This window comes from Cygnus atratus, chromosome 1 (assembly GCF_013377495.2).
Source record: "Cygnus atratus isolate AKBS03 ecotype Queensland, Australia chromosome 1, CAtr_DNAZoo_HiC_assembly, whole genome shotgun sequence".
Taxonomy (NCBI): Eukaryota; Metazoa; Chordata; class Aves; order Anseriformes; family Anatidae; genus Cygnus; species Cygnus atratus.
In genome coordinates, this window is record NC_066362.1 from 42,633,211 (window position 1) to 42,654,891 (window position 21,681).

The 21,681-nt window shown below is 36.0% G+C and overlaps 1 protein-coding gene across 1 annotated transcript in view; it reads left to right on the forward strand.

The window, feature by feature from the left end:
- PTPRQ (protein tyrosine phosphatase receptor type Q) overlaps window positions 1-21,681 on the forward strand; it is a 107,645-nt gene that overhangs the window by 3,966 nt on the left and 81,998 nt on the right. Inside the window, exons 4-16 of the mRNA XM_035544349.2 lie at window positions 39-108; window positions 2,395-2,594; window positions 3,728-3,977; window positions 7,358-7,486; window positions 8,246-8,392; window positions 9,612-9,784; window positions 11,824-12,034; window positions 13,795-13,947; window positions 14,056-14,235; window positions 15,008-15,115; window positions 17,694-17,975; window positions 19,633-19,815; window positions 20,480-20,581. Of these exons, the coding sequence (XP_035400242.1) occupies window positions 39-108; window positions 2,395-2,594; window positions 3,728-3,977; window positions 7,358-7,486; window positions 8,246-8,392; window positions 9,612-9,784; window positions 11,824-12,034; window positions 13,795-13,947; window positions 14,056-14,235; window positions 15,008-15,115; window positions 17,694-17,975; window positions 19,633-19,815; window positions 20,480-20,581 (2,188 nt within the window). The remainder of the gene's footprint in view (window positions 1-38; window positions 109-2,394; window positions 2,595-3,727; window positions 3,978-7,357; window positions 7,487-8,245; window positions 8,393-9,611; window positions 9,785-11,823; window positions 12,035-13,794; window positions 13,948-14,055; window positions 14,236-15,007; window positions 15,116-17,693; window positions 17,976-19,632; window positions 19,816-20,479; window positions 20,582-21,681) is intronic.

Genomic DNA, 21,681 nt, shown 5'->3' on the forward strand with positions numbered 1-21,681 from the left:
TCTCTACTTAGACTTCTTTTTTCTTTTTTTTTCTTTAGGTTGCTGCTGAGAACAGTGCTGGTCTTGGAGTATTTAGTGATCCTTTTCTTTTTCAGACTGCAGAAAGTGGTAATTTTAATAGACTTGTTCATTAAATAGAGCTGCTCATTTGTTCAAATAAAATACCCCTGACATTCTGTGTTTTATACTTGAACAAATTTTGATACATTTTGAAGAAAATCACAATTCTTTCTGTATTTTCTCACTCTCTAGAAAAGGTGCATTTTGTCCTATTTTCTAGTAACAACATTTAGGGTGTGCACATATGACGGTTTCTCATATGCAAAGCCTGTTTCTTTTTTTTTTTTTCCTATGCAAGTTTCTAGGTAGGCTGCTCCCTGAAAGCAGGATCACAGGAGAGCAGAACGATCACTGAAGCAGATCCATCAGCTGTTGCCTGCAGCAGTACTAGGAGACTGGGAGTACTTACATTGACTCCTTGTGTCAAGCTGTTATTTGGTTAGTGCTGGAATCAAGTACCTTTTCTAAGAAGCCCAGCACAGAATATATTCTACTAAGTTTATACTTATTAACTCTGAAGGAAAAAAATAGGAAAAGGCATAACTGAAATGAAAATTTGATTTGATGCTTTGGAAGAATAAAAAGAGATACAGTTTTAGTCTAAATTTCCATAATTAATTTAGTATTTGTGGTCTTGCTCTTTGGAGCACTCCAGGAACAGCAGAACCATGGCCAAAGAGCCAGTTATGTTGTGATGAACAAGTCTCAGTGAAATATAGAATTTGTGCTGCCATACTGGTGACTGTCCCTCTGTGTTTAAGACTCACAGTTAGTTCTGTAGCAAGGCAAACTGCGTAGTGCCAAACCTCAGTTAATGGCTAAATTACTACTCTGCAAGAGATTTCACAATGAGTTATGAAACCAAATACGAGAAGGGGTAGCGAACTTGCCTGGTGGAACTATGCAAATAATTTTTCTTCACTACTCTTTGTAATTCGTTGGTCATAGAAAACCAAATTTTAGTGGGCTCCATTTACTCATTTGACAGAGGACAACACTAGCATTTTTCCATATGAAAACATTAGCTTTTAACTCTTTGATGCTTTCTGCTCACATTTTTATTAGAAGTAAAAATGCTTATTTTTAATGTAATTGGACAGTCTGTAGGTGAAGGTTATGTGTCACTGATACTACTTTTTTTTTTTTAAATTCTCCCTGTGATGGTTAAAGAAACCCCAACGTCTTAATCAAAATAAACATACAGTTTAAAATAGTAAAATTAACCAGAAGATAAACCTTCTTAAATAAAAAGGCCGTAGTCCAGGGGAGTAAAAAACAAGATCTAGAAAAGAACTCTATAAATAAGGCCCTAATTCAACAGGGCCTAGGCAAGAGCAAAACACAAGGCATGGAGGATTTGTCTCAGTTAAGCAGTGGAAGATCTGTAATTGTGAACACTTGTATATGTATATATTTTTAAGGCAGCATAACCCTTTTCTTCACAGTAGTAAGGCTGGCTGTCACAGGAACTGTTACTGCCCATGCTGTCTAAACAGGGCTAAGTCACCTGCAGTGCTTTAATTCAAAGGAGAGCTCAGATAGCATGTTAAAATCTTGTTTAGATGCCACATCCCATTCCTTTGTGCTGTGCTTAATAAAACAGTTCCGAAACAAGGTCCTGGAAACTGTCATTGATACAAAGAACACAATTTTTGCAGTAATAATGAATACTCAAATTAAATTGAACTTTTTAAAGCTACCAAAAATCTGTATCCAGCTGAAAAGATCATGCAGGTAAAGTAAAATAGAACACACAATACTGTCATATGCTCTTAAAATGAGAAAAAGAGGTCAATATTTATACTTTAATTTTTTTCAGTTAGAATAAACTTGTTTGTTACTTCTGACATGGTAGATGAGTTACTTATGCAAAGAATATTTTTAAGTTTGCCAAACTAATTACTATAATTATATTTGTCACTTAAACTAGAAAGAAAAAGACTTGGTTGCATATCACCTACTTTAAGTATGTTTGTGAACGATTGGTATTTCTTTGCTCTAGGGCAAAGAACCTAGAAATGGCATTACGAATACAAATGGCTATTTTTTTTCTAGTGCTTTGAAGTGGAGTTTCATAGATGATAGTAGAGTGGATAGTTGAGTGAAAAACATATTCAAGCAGACCTTTCAATTGTTTAGCTCAAATGATTATTTAGAAGTTAAAATTAATGAAAACAGGAAGGCAGAAATCTTTAAAATATAATGGGTTCCTTGGATACTGTATTACTAAATGATAATGAAATTCATTTTAGATCATGGTAGATTTGTTTCTGAAATACATATTTCCTGAGAAGAAAATTATGTCTCACTGCTTTTGTTTGTTTTGTTTTCAAGCTCCAGGTAAAGTAGTGAATCTCACAGTTGAAGCCTTAAATTATTCAGCTGTAAATCTGATCTGGTTTCTCCCTCGGCAACCAAATGGAAAGATAACTAGTTTCAAGATTAGTGTGAAACATGCAAGAAGTGGAATTGTAGTGAAAGATGTCTTGGTTAAAGTAGAGGACCTTCTGTCTGGGAGGTTACCAGAATGTAATGTAAGTGCTATAAACCTTTTAAATTAGAAATATTCTACGGCTTGAGTCTATAGTTTTAAGTTTGCATTTTGGGACGTAAAAATTTTTGGAGGCTTGCTTTTCAGAACAATTCCAACTTTTTTACAAGGTTAGGCCCAAAGCAGGATATAATGGGTGAAGGAAAACCTTTTCACCTTGGAAAGTCAAGAATTCATTGTTTTGGTCAGTGAGGACACATAGAACTGTTAATATTTTATTTTTATAAATAATTTAATAATGCTTTGTATATTTTAAGTTGTGCTCTGTTTTATGTATCAAATTTCAACGTTATTTAAATCCTCTTCATAGCAATGTAAAAAGAACTAGAATTAACAGTGATTTTCTAAAAATGTTTGTAGATCAAGTTGATCAGAAATTGTCAATGAATGCTTATTTTAAGAATTCTGACTATCCATTGGATTTCAACCTGAATTTCAACCAGTGCACACCTTTCAGAATTTCTTGAAGAACATTTTCCTTTCCAGCCCTTATTCTCCTTTTCTCTTTTATGTTGGGCAAAGCGTTGTGATGCAGTAGGAAGTTAAATTGCCTAATTTCTTTTTCAGGATGCTAGACTTAATAGTTATTGAAAAGTGCAGTTTTTAGTGATAAAAATTATCAGGACTTGGGTTTCAGATTTTATTTTCAAGATCATTTTAAGCATTGTGAAAGCTCACAACATTATGCTGATTTTATTTAGAACTAAAAGAGAGACTACCACCTACTAAATCATAAACATTGATTATTGTAATGTCTATCAATTTTTCAGAGCTGTCTCCTGACATATATATACGTAGAAAGACCTCACTAGGCGGACTTTTTTTTTGGAGAGATGGAGTCTGAATGCTAAAACTTGAATCTGTGAATAATTAAATGGAGCCTAAAAAGTTGCTTCTGTTCAATAATGTTTGAAATCTTTTGGAATAAGGGCAGAAACTATAATATTGTCACTAACAAGATGTACTAGCAATATCACCTAATGAAATGATAAACTAATTTGGGTATTGAAGTATAAAAATAAGAACCAGTTTCAAAGGGCGTCTGCCTTTCTTGATCTATATTTATTAACAATTGTATAACTTCTGTTTATCATATTTCATATTTTGTCTTATTAGGATAACAGTGAATCATTTTTGTGGAGTACTACTACTCCTTCAACTACTTTTGGCAAGTCCACAATTCCTTCAAGGACTACAGTTGCATCAAGTACAGAGGCATCTAGTCAAATGAGCTCTGTTTGGAATGAACCAATCAGTTTTGTTATAACTAACCTGAGGCCATATACCACCTATCTTTTTGAAGTCTCTGCAGTTACCACTGAAGCAGGTTACATTGACAGTGCAATTGTCCGGACACCAGAATCAGGTATATATTGCTTTCAAAATGAAATGAAGTTCTCAGATTTGTAGGAAAACATGCAAAATATCGGCTTGAAGTTATGTTACAATATACTTCAGTCTGAATCTTTCTTTATCTGTATCACACACTTAGATGTATGTGGTTACCTAATTTTTAAGTTGATGAAATCAACTGAAAGTGCACATAATGTATTTAGCACTATCCAGTGGGTGGGAGTTCAGTTACTGTGAAAAGTTAAATCAAATATGCCTAGGATAGATATTGTTTTTTCCTCCTTAATTTTATGAAAACTGAGGATAATTCAGGAACTGCAGTTATTAATGGTACAATGGAAGGAGAATTAAAAATTAAGGGAACAGGTATCAGGTATAATATTCAAAAAGCATATGTGTTGTATACATAGCAATGAAATTAAAGCTTTTTTGGTTTTGTGGAAAAACAAGCAGTATAGAGAAAACTCCTTTCCCATGGCTCCTCAATCTGGATCTGTTGCAGAAAGTTGTTCAGTCCTGAAGAAATCTCTAATCACTAGGAAAGTTGTTTTTTGGAATATTCACAATACTTAGAATTGAAAGTGAAGGTCATCCAGGAGCAGAAGTTTTATAATTATTTAGGTAGTGGGCAACACTATTAATACAGCCATACCAAAAATGTATGTTTCTGGAAGAATGCTGTTCTGGCTTTCTTTTTACTAGTACATCCTGCTTTTGCCTGATTCAGTTTGATATTACTGTTACTCTTTCATACATCCAAAATTCATAGCACTGTTCAGATGAAAATAAATGTAATTCTCTTCTAGCACTGTTCATTTGAATGGCTTTGCTAGAATTAAAATATCCTTTGTTTACAGTTCTGTCTGGGGGTAATGAAGCTTTGGATTGTTTCTTTTCTAAGATTTGCAGGGCTGCTGTCCAGTTCATTTTTCATCCTATTAACATCCTAAGATAGGTGCACTGGTAATAACAAAATGTTGGGCAATGCTGGAAAGGTTATGCTGTAGGGCTTGGTTCTGCCAATTACACAGAAATACACAGAAAGATGTCAACCAAAGAGATCTTTAGTCCTTATCAGTACTTATTCTTACAACCAGAGTTCATCCATTAATGCATGGTCTGGGAAAAGGGGAGTTGGTTACTGGTCTATGTGGGTGGTGGTGTGCACAGACCAACCAGCACCCCCGCCACCAGCTTAGTAAGTCCTTCCTCTTAGAAGCACGCAAGTTTCTGGATCCACTTGTATTGGGTCTTTACCTCATGAACATTCAGGTGCTTGTTAAAGTCCTTCCCTGTGAGTTCTGCATGCCTGCATGCTAAGGACACTTTTCTGAGGCTGATTATAGTATTGGCTGGTGATTTGTTAGGAAGGCATCATGAAATAGTAGATGTTTTGCCTCATGACTTTTACAGTCTTAACTTTCCTTTGTTTTGGTGTGAAAGATGTCTTTATATGTTGGAATGGACATTGATCTATATAGCCTATATAGTAAAACTATGATTTTAGGAATGTTGTTTTGCAATTATTGTAGCAGCCCACCACCTCCTCCAGTATCAAACGCCATCGTCCAGTCTCTCTGCAATTACTGAAATCCACTTCCCTTTTCCAAATGCCTTATACTTATGAGAATCTCTTTAGTGTCACACCAGCTAGCACCCCAAGCTGCCAGTTTCTCCTATGGCCAAAACCCTGCATCTCAGTACACCACTGGATTGTCTGAGGTGAGGCTCAAGGGAGAGGAACTGATGGGTCATGGTTTGTGATAGCAGGTGGTGGGATGGAGAGTGCATTTGTTTCAAATACCACTTTGCTCATACAAGAAAATGACATGGATTTTTTTGTCATACCCATCTGGCCACACAAGACATATCAAGATATATCCCTACTGTATAGTATAGTGTAGCTCAGTGAAGTTTTCTTTTAAAATGCTGAAAATTGTTTTTGTCCCTTCCAACCACAATATTCTGAGCCATGCTGAAGCTCTCCTATGTTCTTGACAAAGATGGTACCTTTCTGGCTTTGATTTTATAATAATGCATTTTAAAATGCTTAAAAGAAGTTACTTTTCTTTTAAATATGAATTACATTACAGCATGTTCTCTGAAAACCCAGCATGCAAATATTTCCTTTGCTGGGATGGCTGTCAAGGGGAGGATATTTGTACAAAGAGAAAAATGTTTAGAACTTGAAAAAATGGTCAACTCTTAAAATGATCCTTCAGAGTAATAAACAAATATAGCTAATGCAGTTTATGTAACTCTAGATTAAGTAATCTCTGCTGGCGAATGTATAGCCTATCTTTTAGGAATAACAAGATTTTTCATTACTTTCATTTGCAGATATTCTTATTTTGATAACATCCTTGAAGAAGAAAAAAGTCTTGCTATTTCTTGGTTTAGTTATCCTTAGAATATCATTATATATTTTATTATCTTTTCCAGCTAAGGAACTTTTCCATCTTCACAGAAAAATCAAAATGGATGGGCCATCTATAATGTAGTCAATATTTTAGGAAACTTCTGTGATGTACGGTAGTTTTTACAAAAAACAGAGAACTTTGTAAGAGTATTGTGTGAATATTTTTTGAAGGATCAGTTTGTATATTCACATTGGCTTAAATCTCATATATGGCATATGAAGACCTGATTTTCATAGTAATTTGTATCAAGCAGTTTCAATAAGTTTACTTGGGTATGCAGCATTTTTGAAAATCAGGTTTATTTTAACTCTATATGGATAAAAAGAATTGCACCTTTAGTTGTCTTTGGATTTGGTTTTCCATCTCAGTAATAATCTCTCTTTAACTTGTGAAGGTATGCTTTAGAAAGGATGGTATGCTTTAGAAAGGGCAGGGATTGAATTCCATAATCGCTTGAGTTTATGATTCATGTAATTTGTGTGAATAATTCCATGAAAATATAATGTGCAATGTTTTTGCAGTCTTAATCATTACTGGGTTTGCATTTTTGTATAATAAGGTATATCATTAGTGCTGTCAAAAATCTATGTGATGTACTCAAAATGGGGATAAAAAATGTTCATGGAAGCAAAGCTTGCCATTGTGATCTCTCCAGTGCTGAGCATCACAATACTATTTGAGCATCTTCTGAATGTAATCTGTTTCATGATAAAGTCCATGTTAAACGTGATAGAATCCCTTTATCTTTTAAGGATTATTTGCATACTACCAGCTCTCTTGATACCTTTCGAAAGCATAACCTTAAAAAAGAAATGAAACAAAAATTAGTCATTTTAATGAGCTGTGCTTTTAATTTAACTGTCCTTCAGCACATTTATTGTTTATGCTTAAAATGAATTGTCTGGTACGTGGTTCTTGGAAATCCTAATAGAAATTATTTTATGTTCAAAGACTTTTTCCAATATTGTTTAAGTTCCAGAAGGTCCACCACAAAATTTTGCCAAGAGCAACATTACAGCAAAGTCTTTTTCAGTGACGTGGGACCCACCAACCATAGTAACAGGAAAATTTGGTTACAGAGTTGAGCTGCATGGGCCATCTGGTAAGTCTGAATTGATGTTTTTGTTTCATTTTTATTTTTGTGATTATTTCCTTACACTGGCACTCTTAGTGTCACTACCAGTCAAGAATGAATATTTGAAAGCATTGCTATCTATGCTTTTCACTATTAGAATCGTTAGTAATTCTTAGATAACTTATAATGGGCAGGCTTCTCCCTTAAAAGGGTAGGTACACAATTAAACTCACATTAGATATTCTTAAGAGTGGAGAAAATCAGCCTTCCTCACTCTTTCAGAGAAATGACAGGCTAAGCTCACAGCTGAATTAGGAGGCTTATATATTCAAATCATTCTCTATCTTATGTTTACTCTTTCCTCTTAAATATTTCTGGAGGATTTTCATCCTTGAGTATTATACAATCAAGTATATGAGTCTGTTTTGGTGTTTTTATATTTTTTTGTAACTCAGACATAGTTAAAGATCTTACATAACTGCATATAGTTAAAGAAGTCAATGAGCTGTATACTAATGCTTTTATGGGATCATACAGGAAAAGCGAGTTGAATTGTTTTATAAACAAAACAACAACAACGACAAAAACTCCTCTTAAAGCCTATACCTCCTTGATTTTTTTTTTTCTTCAGGCATTCAGTCTTATTTCCAATGAGGTTGATGTCAAATTTCCTTTTTCAGAAACAAACTTCACTTTTCATCATCCTGGACAGTAGCTATATTCAGTATAAGCAAATGGTGGCTTGTTTTTATTTTTGAGCTAGATTCTCTTCATTTTTCATTCCAGGACATATTCTGGATAACAGCACAAAAGATCATAAGTTTGTATTCCGTAACCTTGTGCCATTTACAACATACAATGTGCATGTTGGTGCAGAGACAAGTGCTGGCGTGGGACCAAAGACTAACCTTACGGTTTTCACTCCTGCAGATGGTAAGTTTAAAGAAATGAAGTAAATAGACTGTAAATGATAACTGATATCAGTTTGTCCTTTAAAGCTATTTAGGTACCTTGCAACAGAAGGAATGAGCATGTTATATGAGTCTTGAAAGAGATGGCAAACAAGCTAATGAGAGAAATAGCTGAAAATTGATTATGTAGATTTATTTTTACTTTTTTTTTTTTTTGAGTTCATACACTGGCACTAAATTTTCTTGCCGTCAGAAGCCCTCAGAGATTGTAAAAGAAAGGTATTTTCTACCTGAATGGAAGTAGTGCTTTTTAGATTTGGTAATTAAATTGCAGGTCACCCTTGTAGTCGTTAGATGGCAGCAAGTGGTAGGGAAATAACTACGGGAAGCCACCACGGCTGCTTTCTTCAACCCTAAACATCTTGTTTGAGTAATTTTCTCTAAATCCAGGGTCTCATACCAGTTTCTAAGGTAGCCACCTTCGTACAGTGTACCTCTGAGGCAGATGTAACACTGAGATCCTGTCCTGGGACAACCAAGTGGTTAGTTCTGCCCCAGAGCCATCTGCACTATGACTTTAGAGTTTTGGCTCCCAATAGTTCACTCATCAGGAGACAGTCCTTTGCTCAGTAGAAATGCCGTTTTGTCTTATATATATGTGAGATTGTACAGAAATACTGCTCTGCAGCTGAGGATTCAACCAGAAAAATTTGAGAATCGCTATATGATATATCAGTGACTTCAACATTTATGTTTATGTTACAAAGCACAAATTTAGAAAATCTCTTAATCAGTGCTTGCTGCAAAGCTTGCTATTAAGGTGTAACAGCAGGAGTAACACCTGTCCTTATTTGATGCATTTGTTCCTGAAGTATCTGCTTTAGTCAGGTCTCAGAGTCACTTTCCTGAGATGACCCAGCTCAGTACAGAAATGCTTATCTTCCGTCTAAACTCACTGTCAGAAGCCAAATATTTTGTTTTGTTTTGAGTGACATGGATTGTCTAATGTCTAAATTAACCTCAAATATGCAAACCTTGTGGAAAAAAGTGTGCATATTTTTAGAAATGTAACTTGTTTGCCAAAACAAACAAGTGAAGTAACATTCTACCTGTACAGGAGCAACTCAGAAGATAAGGACATAAAATTTTATGAAATCCCTATTGTACTTTGCTTACAGTGCTGAGAAAGCTTGTACTAATCAGAGATGTTTAATTAAATCAGTTTCCTCTTGAATATTTAGTCCCAGGTGCTGTATCAGATTTGCATCTAGTGGAAGTGGAAGCCACGTATATAAAAATTGCTTGGAGGAAGCCACAACAACCAAATGGAATCATTACCCAGTACAGAGTTAAAGTGCATGTGCAAGAAACAGAGGTGACTCTGGAAAACACTATTCTCAATGGAAAAAATATGGTATTTAGTGTTTTTTTGTTTGTTTGGTTGTTTTTGTTTGTTTGTTTTGATACAGATTTCCTTGCTAGATTAAATTTGGTCCTCTGCCTTATTCTTATTCCACGCAGAATGTGGAGTTTGTCATCACAGATGAATTGTCAATGCGTTTAAATTTCACCTTCTCCATGCCACCTCTTCCTCTGGCTTTTTTTTTTTTGTGTGTGTGTTGTTTGTTTGTTTTATCAATACTGCTATTTGTACTATATGAAAATCAAATAATTTCTGGAGAAATTATGCAGAATTTCTTGGCTACTGAAGGCAGGGCACAATAGCCGTCAATCTTATTTTCCCTTCTAGCCCTTTAATTCTTTGCAGCATAATAGTTCTTAGCAGATCTAGCAGTAGGATTATGGATGTAGGTGCCTAGATCAATATAGAGCCACTCAAGCACAGATCTAACACATAATCTATGTTTTTAATGCAGAGCTCAGTGAAAGTGAAGGAGTTTGCTTTCAAGTTGAATGGTATACATTAAATAGAGCCCTGGAGCCAAACATTAAGGAGTAGGGGGAAAAAAAATGAGGATAAGGATCCATTCATTAAACCAGGCTGGGGTCCTTGGAAAGTGAAAGTATATGACTCTACTGTGATACAATCTTTAATTATACAGACACAGAAAAGATGAAAATTGTCTGCACAGACATGCTTTAATGCTGGGATTTCCTTATTTTTGAGTTCTTAGTTTAGAATCACAGGAGCTTTATCATAGTTTATTGAATATAATTTTCTAATTAAAGAAAAAAACAAATCATAACAAACATTACCTCATTTGGAACTCCATTGACCGCACTTTAGAGCATCTACAGGATTTCAGCTGTTGGAAACACACTGATAATAGCACTCAACAATGTTTAGCTGTGAAAGGCTGTTATCTCAAATGGAAAAGCCTCAGAGGCAAATGATATTTCGATGTAGGTTACTATTTTCCTATAAAATGTATGTGAAAATGAGGTGCATGTAGGTTTTACCTGTTGGTACTTAGGTGAGATTATTGCTGTATGTCTGCCTGTGGTCAATCCCATCTAGTTTTAGTGGTTAAAAAAGCTGCTTTGCCTTCTTTCCACCTGCGGTCTGTAGGGAGGGGGCTGATGTGTATTAATTACATCACTGTAAAAGCATCTCTTTCTGGCAGTGAAGTTGGCCATATGTGCAAGTGGGGAGCGTTCACAGATGACAGCAGAACAATTTAGAGACACTGTAGTCCTGGATTAGGTCCCAGATTCTGAAGGGGCATAATGATCTAGTGCTTACACACCATTTTGTACCTATGTTCTAGCCTCTGTCTTTTCAGCTTTCTTTGTTCCTCTCATATTAGTTGTTACTCCCTTTATATCTACTCCCATCCCTTTCCAACTTTGTCTTTTGCCCACGCTGTCCTACTGACTTTGCCTCCCTTTCATTCTCTCTTTTCACATATTTACTCCCTTATTTTCCCTCACCTCTTTATTTCATTGCCTTCTATTTTTCTCCTTCTCTCCTGCTCATCTCTCCCTCACCCAAAGGCTACACAGGAATATTTTTCCCTCTGATCAACCTAATCAACCTGTTATTCTTTTTCTTCAGGAGCGTTTGAAACCTTCTTCTTGTCTATACTTTCAACCCTGTTTTGGAACATGTGTAGTAGAAATGGAGTCTCCCAAACTCAAATATGTCTTTTCAGTGTATCTCTAAGGATAATAACGTTAAATTTAAAGGCCTTGCTCTAAAACATGGGAGCGTTGGAGTTTTACTGCAATGTAAACCCATAAATTAAGAAATATTAAGAAATTAAAAAATGCATTTGGTGTTTTTTTTTAATTTTTAAAATGAACAGAAATGTTAAGCTACTAGCAACTGAGCTTATTCATGAGAAATATTGTTTTGCAAAGTTAATTACAGTATAGTGTATAAATATTATTGCAAAGTTGACAAATACACAATTTATATACTATATATAACATGAATTAAATAATATAATGTTGACAAGATTTGTGATTTACTTATATCTTTCTAATTTTTAGTATTTGATCAATACTTTGGAACCATACATGATAAATGAAAACATCAAGCCTTCTCCCATTTCAAATTCAGTGGAAACAGCCAATGAATTATACGAAGGTTCAGCTGAAATGTTTTCCAGTATTCAGACAGCTTCCCCAGTAATATTTACAAGTGTATCTGGTGATAATTTGCCTGCTATAAATGGAGCTGCGGAATTACATTCTGCTTTGGGTAAGGTATTTTAATATATTTTTCTACCTGCTCCTTTTCTCTAAAGGACCCCCCATCCCTGTCCCAGATATGATCTTTAGCACATGGTTCAAGCAAATTATGAATGGGTCATTTGCTGGAGTCAGATTTTTTTACTACTGAATAACTTTCTGAAGCAAATGGGAAGGCCACACAGGCAGGAACTAGCCCCTTGTCACCCAGCTGACCTTCTTCCTAGTGAAAGGAGCACCCAAAAGCCATCAGCCAAGCTGCATAGACAATCAGTTATTACAGTTGCCAAAGCAGGTGTGATTGTCAGGGATTAACATATCTCCAAGCCCTTCAGAGACCTTGATTTCTCTAAGCCTTTTGACTAATAGGTTTTCAAATGTCAGTGAAGGTAAATAGGTCAAAAAGTTACAACTTTGCTATATGGGTGACAAACAGGTGGAGATGACCCCATGACATGGTGATGTCATTAGCGTGTACACTTGTTCTGTATTATCAATGGAACAGTGTTTCTTTTCTAAGTATGGATATTTACAAATCATTAAGCAGGACCTAGCTGACAAGCAGGGGCTTAAAATACTACTACCATTTTTTTACAATGAGAGTTTTGAACAGTAGACAGTCAATTTTTTATATTCTGAATGCACTTTTAAAATCACTGAATTTCTCCGTATATACCACCGTCAAAGACCTGAATTATATCCATTAATGTAAACTACAGTGGAATTTTTCTTTACTATGTTAATCCTAAAGAATCTCCTCTGTCATACAGAGAAAGTGTACAGTGCTTAAAATGTGAGCGTTCTTTTTATCACCTCATTCAGTTTGAGCTAGTCAGTTGCTAAAATATATCTATATTGCTGAAAAATTGATTTCAGACAGCATCTGTTGTAATCTAGCACACAAGTATTATAGTAGTTATAGTAAAGTTGTTGACAGCCAAGTTTTCAACAGTGCTTGCTGATTTTTAGATGCCTCCATTTTAATGCTGATCTTGCAAAACTTTTAACCTGATGCTCAGATATGTGAAGTGCCCATACTTTGTCACGTTGCAGTGGCGTAGTGGCTCCTTGCACTGGAGGATTTTGACTAGCACAGTTGGATTGCTGCCAACTTTGAACTTTATCACAGATGCACTGAAAACTCTTTGTGGACATAAGCATAATTTCTTCATTTTGCTGATCCTGACTCTTCTGCTAAAAATACCAGAGTGAAGGGATATGTGATGGGAGCCATTTTAAGTATAGCTGTTACAGCACAGTTGAGAGGGTAAGGAGGAGAGAATTTGTCTTTCCTAACTTAAAAAACAAAACAAAACCAAAAATACCAACAACCTAGGAGCCAGTGTTCAAAAGTATGTTCCAGTGTTCCTAGGAAGTATACGAAGAATGCCTTTTCCTAGTTCCTAGAAGATTTCTTTTTTTTTTTTTTTTTGAGATAACGCTCAGTGTACACGTCAAGTTTTTAGTTCACTCCCATTTGTTCTTTCAGATAGGCAAATCTATCTATTCTTCCTACTGTCTGAATTTCATACTTCATAGAAGACCTCTGAAAAGCAGAGAGGATTGCACACGTGAAAATGGACCTACAATAACCACTCCTTGATTATGAGATGCTGTATAATATTTTCTTTATATTTTTTTAATTGCCATGAAAGTTGATTCTTTTTGCAGTAAAATAGTTCAAGGTTATCGCATCAAACTGAGTTTAGAATGCAAAAGCAAAAAAAAAGGTTTTCAGGTAAGTAACTATTTCTCTCCATTTGATCGCAGATAATCAGTATGCCATTAACATTTTGGCTGAAGAGCTGTCGTATGTTATAAAGGGCCTTGTACCTTTCACAGACTACACAATCAGTGTGTCTGCTTTCACTGCTATTGGAGAAGGGCCACCATCTGTTCTCACTGTCAGGACACACGAGCAAGGTAATGTGTAACTTAGAACTAGGTTAACATACGTAACTTCTTTCATTGAAATTTTATTCTATTTTAAGTTATTTTGCTTACTGTTATATTTTTGTGTTTTTGTTGAAGTTCCAAGTTCAGTGCAAAATATATCATATAAGAATCTTAGCTCCTCCTCTGTTTTGCTGTGTTGGGACCCTCCAGCAAATCCCAATGGGAAAATTATTCATTATACTGTTTATGCAATGGAGCTGGATACAAAAAGAGCATTCCACACAACAACTTCAAACAACAGCTTAATTATGACAGGTACAGTGCCATTTGATAAAAAATAATTGCAAATATATTATGCAAAACCATTTGTTCCAACTTTATGTAATGTAGCCATTTGTAAGGTAGATAGACCAAATCTCCCCCAGCCACACACAACACATCTGCGTGTGAAGGCAAAGCTGGGACACTACTGTCAGACTTGTCTTCTGTAGAGGGATGTACAGGGAATGTGAGAATGGAGGAGAGGACTACATAAGGCAAGTAAGTTAGCAAGTAGGAATTTGTGAAATAGATTTCTCATTATTTTTTTCTCAGCGTATTCTTTCCACACAGGAAAATGTTTCTAAATTGATAATTCTTTTTCAGACTCGATTTTTTTTCCCCCACAGTATTTGTATGCTGTTAATAATGTATTTTTTTCTTTTAAAGTGAAAATTCTGATACTAATTGGAGAAAATGTATTCTTAATGGGGTTTCGGGCATTTATTTGTGCTAACCAATGTAATGCATATAGAATAAAAACGTGTATTTGTATGTACATGTATACATCCCTTGTTTTCACAACTAAATTAAAGCTATTTACAGGGTTGAAGCTAGTTGACTTATTTCAAAATCTGTTGATTTGACTAAGTGCTTATTTGACTCTCCCCGGATAAATGGTATTATACGTATTCTATCTTTTAGATGGCAAATGTATATCAAAAAGTCTTAGAACAGCATCCATTTTAACAGTTTTATAAATAAGCTATGAGATGTTCAAGGAGGATCATCAGCAATAATTTGGTTTTTACATGTTGTTTTTTTTTAGGTTTAAAAAAATACACAAATTATAAAATGAGAGTTGCAGCCTCTACCATGGTTGGAGAAAGTGCTTTGTCTGAAGAGAATGATGTTTTTGTGAGAACTCCTGAAGATGGTAAATACATTGTTTCCAATGATGATTTGATTTCTGTATTGAAGTTTGCACTTCTTCATAAGTCTGGACACATAAATAAGGAGGGGTAGAAAGCATATAAATAAAACTAATGTTTCTCAAAATTGTTATTCTTCTATCAGTCAGTGACTTTGTTCAGCTTATTTTTAGGTAAGTGCTGGAAATAATGATAAAAGCTGCAGCATGACCAGCAGTCCACTAATTTCAACTCTGATAGGCCAAGAGGTGAGGTAAGAAAGCTGCAGAGCTGAGGTTGCTTCACTGAAAACAGTGTGTCCCTAGACCCCATCTAAACTATAATCAATTACCTCTGGGACTCCAAAATCCCCTTCCTTCTTCCCCCTGCTTTGGTTATCATATGGAAATTAGGTTGTTTTTTGAAGCATCTGGAAACAGCAGCTTTCAACAATTCAGAAGCCATATTGATGTCTATAAGCAGAGCTCCTGATAAAGTGAGCTTTTTATGGTATTATACACAGTTATTTTTAGACAGGTTTGGGGCTTTAGTTCTCTCAAGAATGGTCAATAGTTTTAATGTAGGGTATAATACTACCTTATAAAGATTTCTGAGGCTTCCGTGTTTGCAAGACATTATCCACACGTGAAAGTGCAGTACCTGAAGTTGCCATTGGCCTTTGCAAAGAGAACATGGTAATTTGATTTATAGAGCAGCGATATGAATTTAATGCTTAATCTTTCCTCATTTATAACAGGTTTTTATTTTCACTGGTTTCAACTGGAGTTATAAGAGTTATTTCCAGTTTTTATCAAAGTAATAAAGGAGATAATTGTCGAATTGTTATTTATCTCTCACAGCTGCCAAATATACTACATACAGGAGGAATAATTAAGTGGGAATAAAAGAGAGCAAAGGATTTCAGGATTAAAAATTATAGAGATTTATGAGGTCTAGATGATTTGAGTAACCAGCCAACCAAAATATCAAATTAAGCAGTGAAGCTTAAAGTGCTCCTAAATTTTTTTAAAGGTTGCATCCTTCTACACTGTTAGTTTTTGCAGAAGGAAGGCATACCACAAGAACAGAAAATTGCCTACCTATGTATCTTTTTTTTTCTCAGAAATAATTTTTAAGTTTACAATTCCCTGCCTCTGAACATAACAGAAAGTTGTTCAAAGTTGAGTATCAGGACAACAGTTCATCCATTGGTAAGAGGTACATGCAAATCTATGGGAAGTCATAGAGAGAGAATCACTGATAATTCTTACCTTTTTATAAAGCTCTGTGTAATTACTCTTATCTTGTTCTTTGTTTTCTTTAGTTTTCCTGAGGTAATTTGTGTTGAGATTCATGTCTCTTAACTTTAGCCAACCTAGCAATTACAACTTGTTTGACTCCTGAAAAGAGAGAGATACCTCCAAATAAGAGAGTCATTACATCTACCTTAGATAACATATTAGAATTGAAGATAATATGCTGTGGTGTTTAAATATTTTTACCATGCCAGATAATTTTCAACTGAAATGCATTTTCAATTTAAGCTTCTTCACATGGGAGTTATCCATGTGGGCAGTCCTGTCATCCAGAGAGTAGTGATCTATTACAGTTAATGTTTTTCATTCACAGGCTCAGAAATCAGGAATTAAATTGGTTTGAGACCCTTACACCAAAACCTTTCAAGATAAATTCTGAAATGCCTGTGTACATGTATTTGTACACAAACTTAAAGTATAATCCTAAGTTCTTACTTGTTGTTATTTTATGGTGAGGTTATTTCAGGGGTGAAGTGGTGAAGCCTTCAGAGGAATCGAGGTTGACATTCAGAGCTGATCTTATTCGTAAGTGCAGCCCACTCACTCCTTCAACACTTCAATGTGTTATGAGCTCACTGGAGTCACATGAGTACATTGCCAGTAGATTTAGCCAACACACTGCCCTGGAGCTGGAATTGTTTTGTGCCTGACCTTCTCAGCAGTGTATGCAAGATTTACACTGGGGTCTTTGGGGTTATCAATTAACAACTGTATCAGTAAACTAAAGGGAATTCAGTTACACTGCATACAGTCCCTTTCCCTTGTTCCATTGTTGGTTGAGTGAAGTAAGATGAGTGGTTATTTAAGAAGAAAGCAGAAAGATAGCATTCAAAGTTAAAGAACTTGAATTAGAGGAAGCCAATAAGAGGATTTGAAGAATCAGTCTGAATGAAAGCAATAGACAGAAGAGGCTGTATTTGTTTGTGTTTTTTTTTTTTTTTTTGTCTTGTTTCTTTGGTTTTTAAGCTGCACTTTTGGATAAATTTGTAAGTGAATGAAAGGAAAAAAAATACAGAAAAGCTAAGGTGTCTGGGATGCAAAAAGATGTCTAGTTTTATTAGTGGAAAAAAACAAACAAACAGATATTAACTCAGACAAAAAGTGGTAAAACATTGAGAAGGAGAGTGAGTGAGTAAATCATTGCCTTTTTGCTACAGTTAGCTATGCATTTTGCTACAGTATCAGGATATCTCAGTGTGTTAGGATCCAATAGGTTTATAAGATCAGTCCTATATTCAATTAACTGAACTTCTCAGAGTTCTTTTTTTCTTTGATTTCTGTATCGCAGAACCAGACTCCCCACCCCAAAATGCAGAGTTAGTAAATGTAACTGCAACAGAGATAAACCTGAGATGGTTACCACCTGAACAACCCAATGGTCTCATAACTCACTATGAAGTTCTGTACAGTGATTCTAATGATTTATTTATTAAAAATGCCTCATCTACAAGTATATCACTTACTGAAATGAGGCCATATACTCTCTACAACATCACTGTAAGGGCATTCACCAGACTTGGCCATGGGAATCAGTCATCTTTCCCACTTCTGGTGAGAACTTCTGAAACTGGTGAGTATATGGCTTTTAAAAAAAATTTTGTACTTTTTTCAGTCAACTGCTTTATAGTGATGTTTGATACCCAAAACGTCTTCTGAGATGCGAAGAATGAAAATAAGGGAGGATCTGAAGGATGGAGCATTTTGAGTGAACTGCAACCTATTAATGGACTGATGTTTTCAAAGAGCTCTTGGGAGTTCTGTTACCATTCTGCCATGAACTTAGGCAGAGTTGTGGGCTTATTTCACTGGGTCTCATGGTATTTATTCCACTTCTTGATATTGCTTAAGCAGAAATGATTTATCCTACTGAATGCAGAGTTTTTTCAAATGTCCTTACATTGATAAGAATGTTTAGGGCATTCTAAAAATCTGTCCATGCCTTATGTGATCTTTGGAGCAAATTGTGCTGTCATTGTATGATTATGAGTTGCTGGAATCAGATATATTATTATATCAGACAAAATTTGGATAACAGAAAACACTTTTGTATTTCTGTGGGGGCAGAAATACACGTGTACACAAAAAACAATTGCCATGATACAGCAATTGCCAGCTGCTCCCTAACGAACAGAGATTCAAGACCCAAGGGGGGTCCCTGGGCTTGCAGGGCAGGAGCTTCGCTAGCCGGAGCCTGTTGCACCAACCCTCAGTGCCGGGGGCAGCCAGAAGCAGCTGAGTCCAGGTTGCCAAATGAGTCTGTGGTGATGAGGCAGGTCTGAGGTCAAGTGAGGAAAGTGAGTCAGCAAGTCAGGGTCAGGATCAATTTCAGTGACAGTAACTAAGTCAGACACAGCCCAGTGATAGCTGAGCAGGCCCTTGGTGGTGGGGCCAAGTGGAGGCCAGTCTGAGATGTCTGTCTGCAAGTCGGAGCTAGGTCAGTGGTACTTCAGCAATGCAGCAGGAGCTGTAGCTCTACCAAGGACACAGCAAGAGAGCCCCAGTTGAAAGTACCTCCCAGAGGACAGTGGTCAGCCCAGGCTGTGGCCTCACTGCTGCATTGTCTGTGAGCGTGTCACCAGCAAGGAGGCAGCCCTCAGCTGCTCTGTTGCTGAGCTGGCCCTGAGAGCCCCCACAGCCAAACCTCCAGGAGGCAAGTTGATCTCAGGGCCCTCACAACAATATGTTAGGGTCCCCCCTCCCCCACACACCTTTTTTTTTTTTTCCCTCCATACAGGCATTCACACAGTTTGCATATTTCACCTTGGGAGAAGGAATACAAAGGCTATTCCTGATATGAAAAGTAAATTACGGCAGCACAACATGAAAAATCTTCTAATAATAGCTAGCTTAGAGGATTGCAGTGATAGTTATAGGATGGTAGAAGGAAAGTTTAGTGCCATGCTCTAGTAGCTTTTTTATCTGGTGTGTTAAGATGATTTTAATATTTTTTTTTAAAGAATAACCTCTCCTTTGTCAACGCAGTGCATGTCTGTCATATCTTTTTGATCTTCCAATTTAGCCTCCTGAAATTTATTTTGTACAACAGACAACCCCACCCCCCAAGCCTCCCCCCAAAAAAAACAAGCAAACAAAAAACACAGAAAACCGTCACCAAGATAAAAGTCAAAATGTTTACAATGTGTTTCCTTGTAACCAGTCTAAGAAAATGTTTAAGAAATCAATGAAACTGACTGTGATCTTTTACAAGTCTAAATTTCATCTTCTAGTTCCCGATTCTGCACCGGAAAGCATAACCTATAGGAACATCTCATCTGTGGAAATTGAATTATCGTTTTTTCCACCATCCATTCCCAATGGAATCATACAGACGTACACAATCTATCTCAAGAGGACTGGTGGAACTGAGCAAAGAGTCATAAACACTACTCATCTGGTACTACGTATTACAGGCTAGTATATAATGATCTGGAACTTAAGGCAACTGTAACTTGTTCTGAGAAGGGTTCAACTGACTGACTGATGCATATCAATTAATTCCCTGGAAGGACAAAATCATTCTTGTCCTTACATAGCTATATGCTGCCCCTCCTGAGAGGCAGCCGGTTGTGTCCTGCAGTAATGTAGTGGAATAGGCCGTGCTTGGCATAGAATCTAACATGCCTCTTATTGTGCTGTAGATGTTTAAAGTATAAAGAACTCCAATAATATTTTTCATGTATCTATCATTGTAACAAAGTAAACACTGAGGTCACCTATGTATCTTTCTGATCTTTTTATTTATTCTGTCATTATAACTGCAGCATAATTCAGCAGCTAATACTGGCAGCTCAATACTTCAACTAGTATATTTTCAGAGTATCACTAAGCATAAACTTTAAAGCATTCCAGGAATATGAGATATAAAGTGGTCTAGCGGGCAAGATGTATGAGGTGCAGCTGAAGTCACTTTTTTTTTTTCAGTCTCTAAAGGCACCAATCAGAGTAAATGATGGGCCTGTTCAGCACTTCGGAACTTCTACTTGTGGAATAGGATCTTGATATTGTTTTTTCCATTAAAAGAAAAAACTTTCCCTACTGAATGGTTGATTTTCTGAAATTTTCTTCTTTATTTAGGTTTAAAGAAATATACAGAATACACAACAGAAGTGTCTGCTAGTACCATTATGGGGGAGGGCCTTCGTAGTGCACCTCTGCATATACTGACTGATGAGGATGGTAAGTCAGAACAGAAGTTGTGATGTGTCATTGCTTGTGGTCTTAACCTAATCTTATGCTTCATATCAGATATGCATAGGTTTTATACACATTTTTGCAATAACATCTCTATATCTATCTATCTACACATTCAACGATAAGCATCTGTGTTTGCATCTTTGTGTGTGTGTGTATAGATACTATTTAATATGTTAACCAATACAGTCTATGTGAATCATAGGATTGCTATGCATGGACATTTGGTCTTAACATCTTCTGCATTTGAAGGATCTTAATTTACTATTATTATTTTAATCAAATACTAGAATTGAATATTGTGTTTTGTTCTGCTGTTTTGTGAGAGCTGGAGAAAGGGAAAACCACGAAAACCAGCTTAAATGGTCCAGGGACATTTCTGGTTCCTTTATTTGGAGATTTTTGGGTTCTTCTAAACAGAGGCACACGCACACATAGATGCAAAATTATTAATATTATGAAAGTACTCGAAGTCCATCTTCAGTAGTACTAGACTTTGAAATTTGGCAGGGGAGTGTTCTACAGGCTCACAGTAGAACATAGTCATTGCATTCCCTGCTAATTTATACAACGGACCGCAAATCAGCAGAGGGACCTTAAAATGATATTCGCACTTTCAGTAGCCAATGTAGTTGTATGAAGTTATCACTGATCTCCTCTGGTACTGGTACTGGTTAGGGACTCCTGAAAAAAATTCAAAGCAAAACCTCAGTTAAGTGCTGTGACTTGTATTTGGAGAAGCCTGTCTATCTCTCTCCATTGCTTAGGGAGGAAGTTTCTGAAAACCTAGATTAAAGCTGCATTGACACAAACATCCCACAAGGCATTCTCAAATTAAGTCTCTCTCCATCTTTTAGGAAGCATTGGCTTGCTCAAGATCCAATTTTTGATGATAATAGATCTTTGCAAGTCTCCAAGGTGTTGATGAGCTTAAGTTCATGCTGTCAGTAATAAACTTTTGTTCAATAGTAATGTTGTTGGAGCACAGTGGGAACAGGTAATTTGGATAAAACCATTTTTACATAGTGTATTTTCATTTAGAGCAATATTGATTCTATTCTTCAGCAAAAAAATATCCCCTGAAT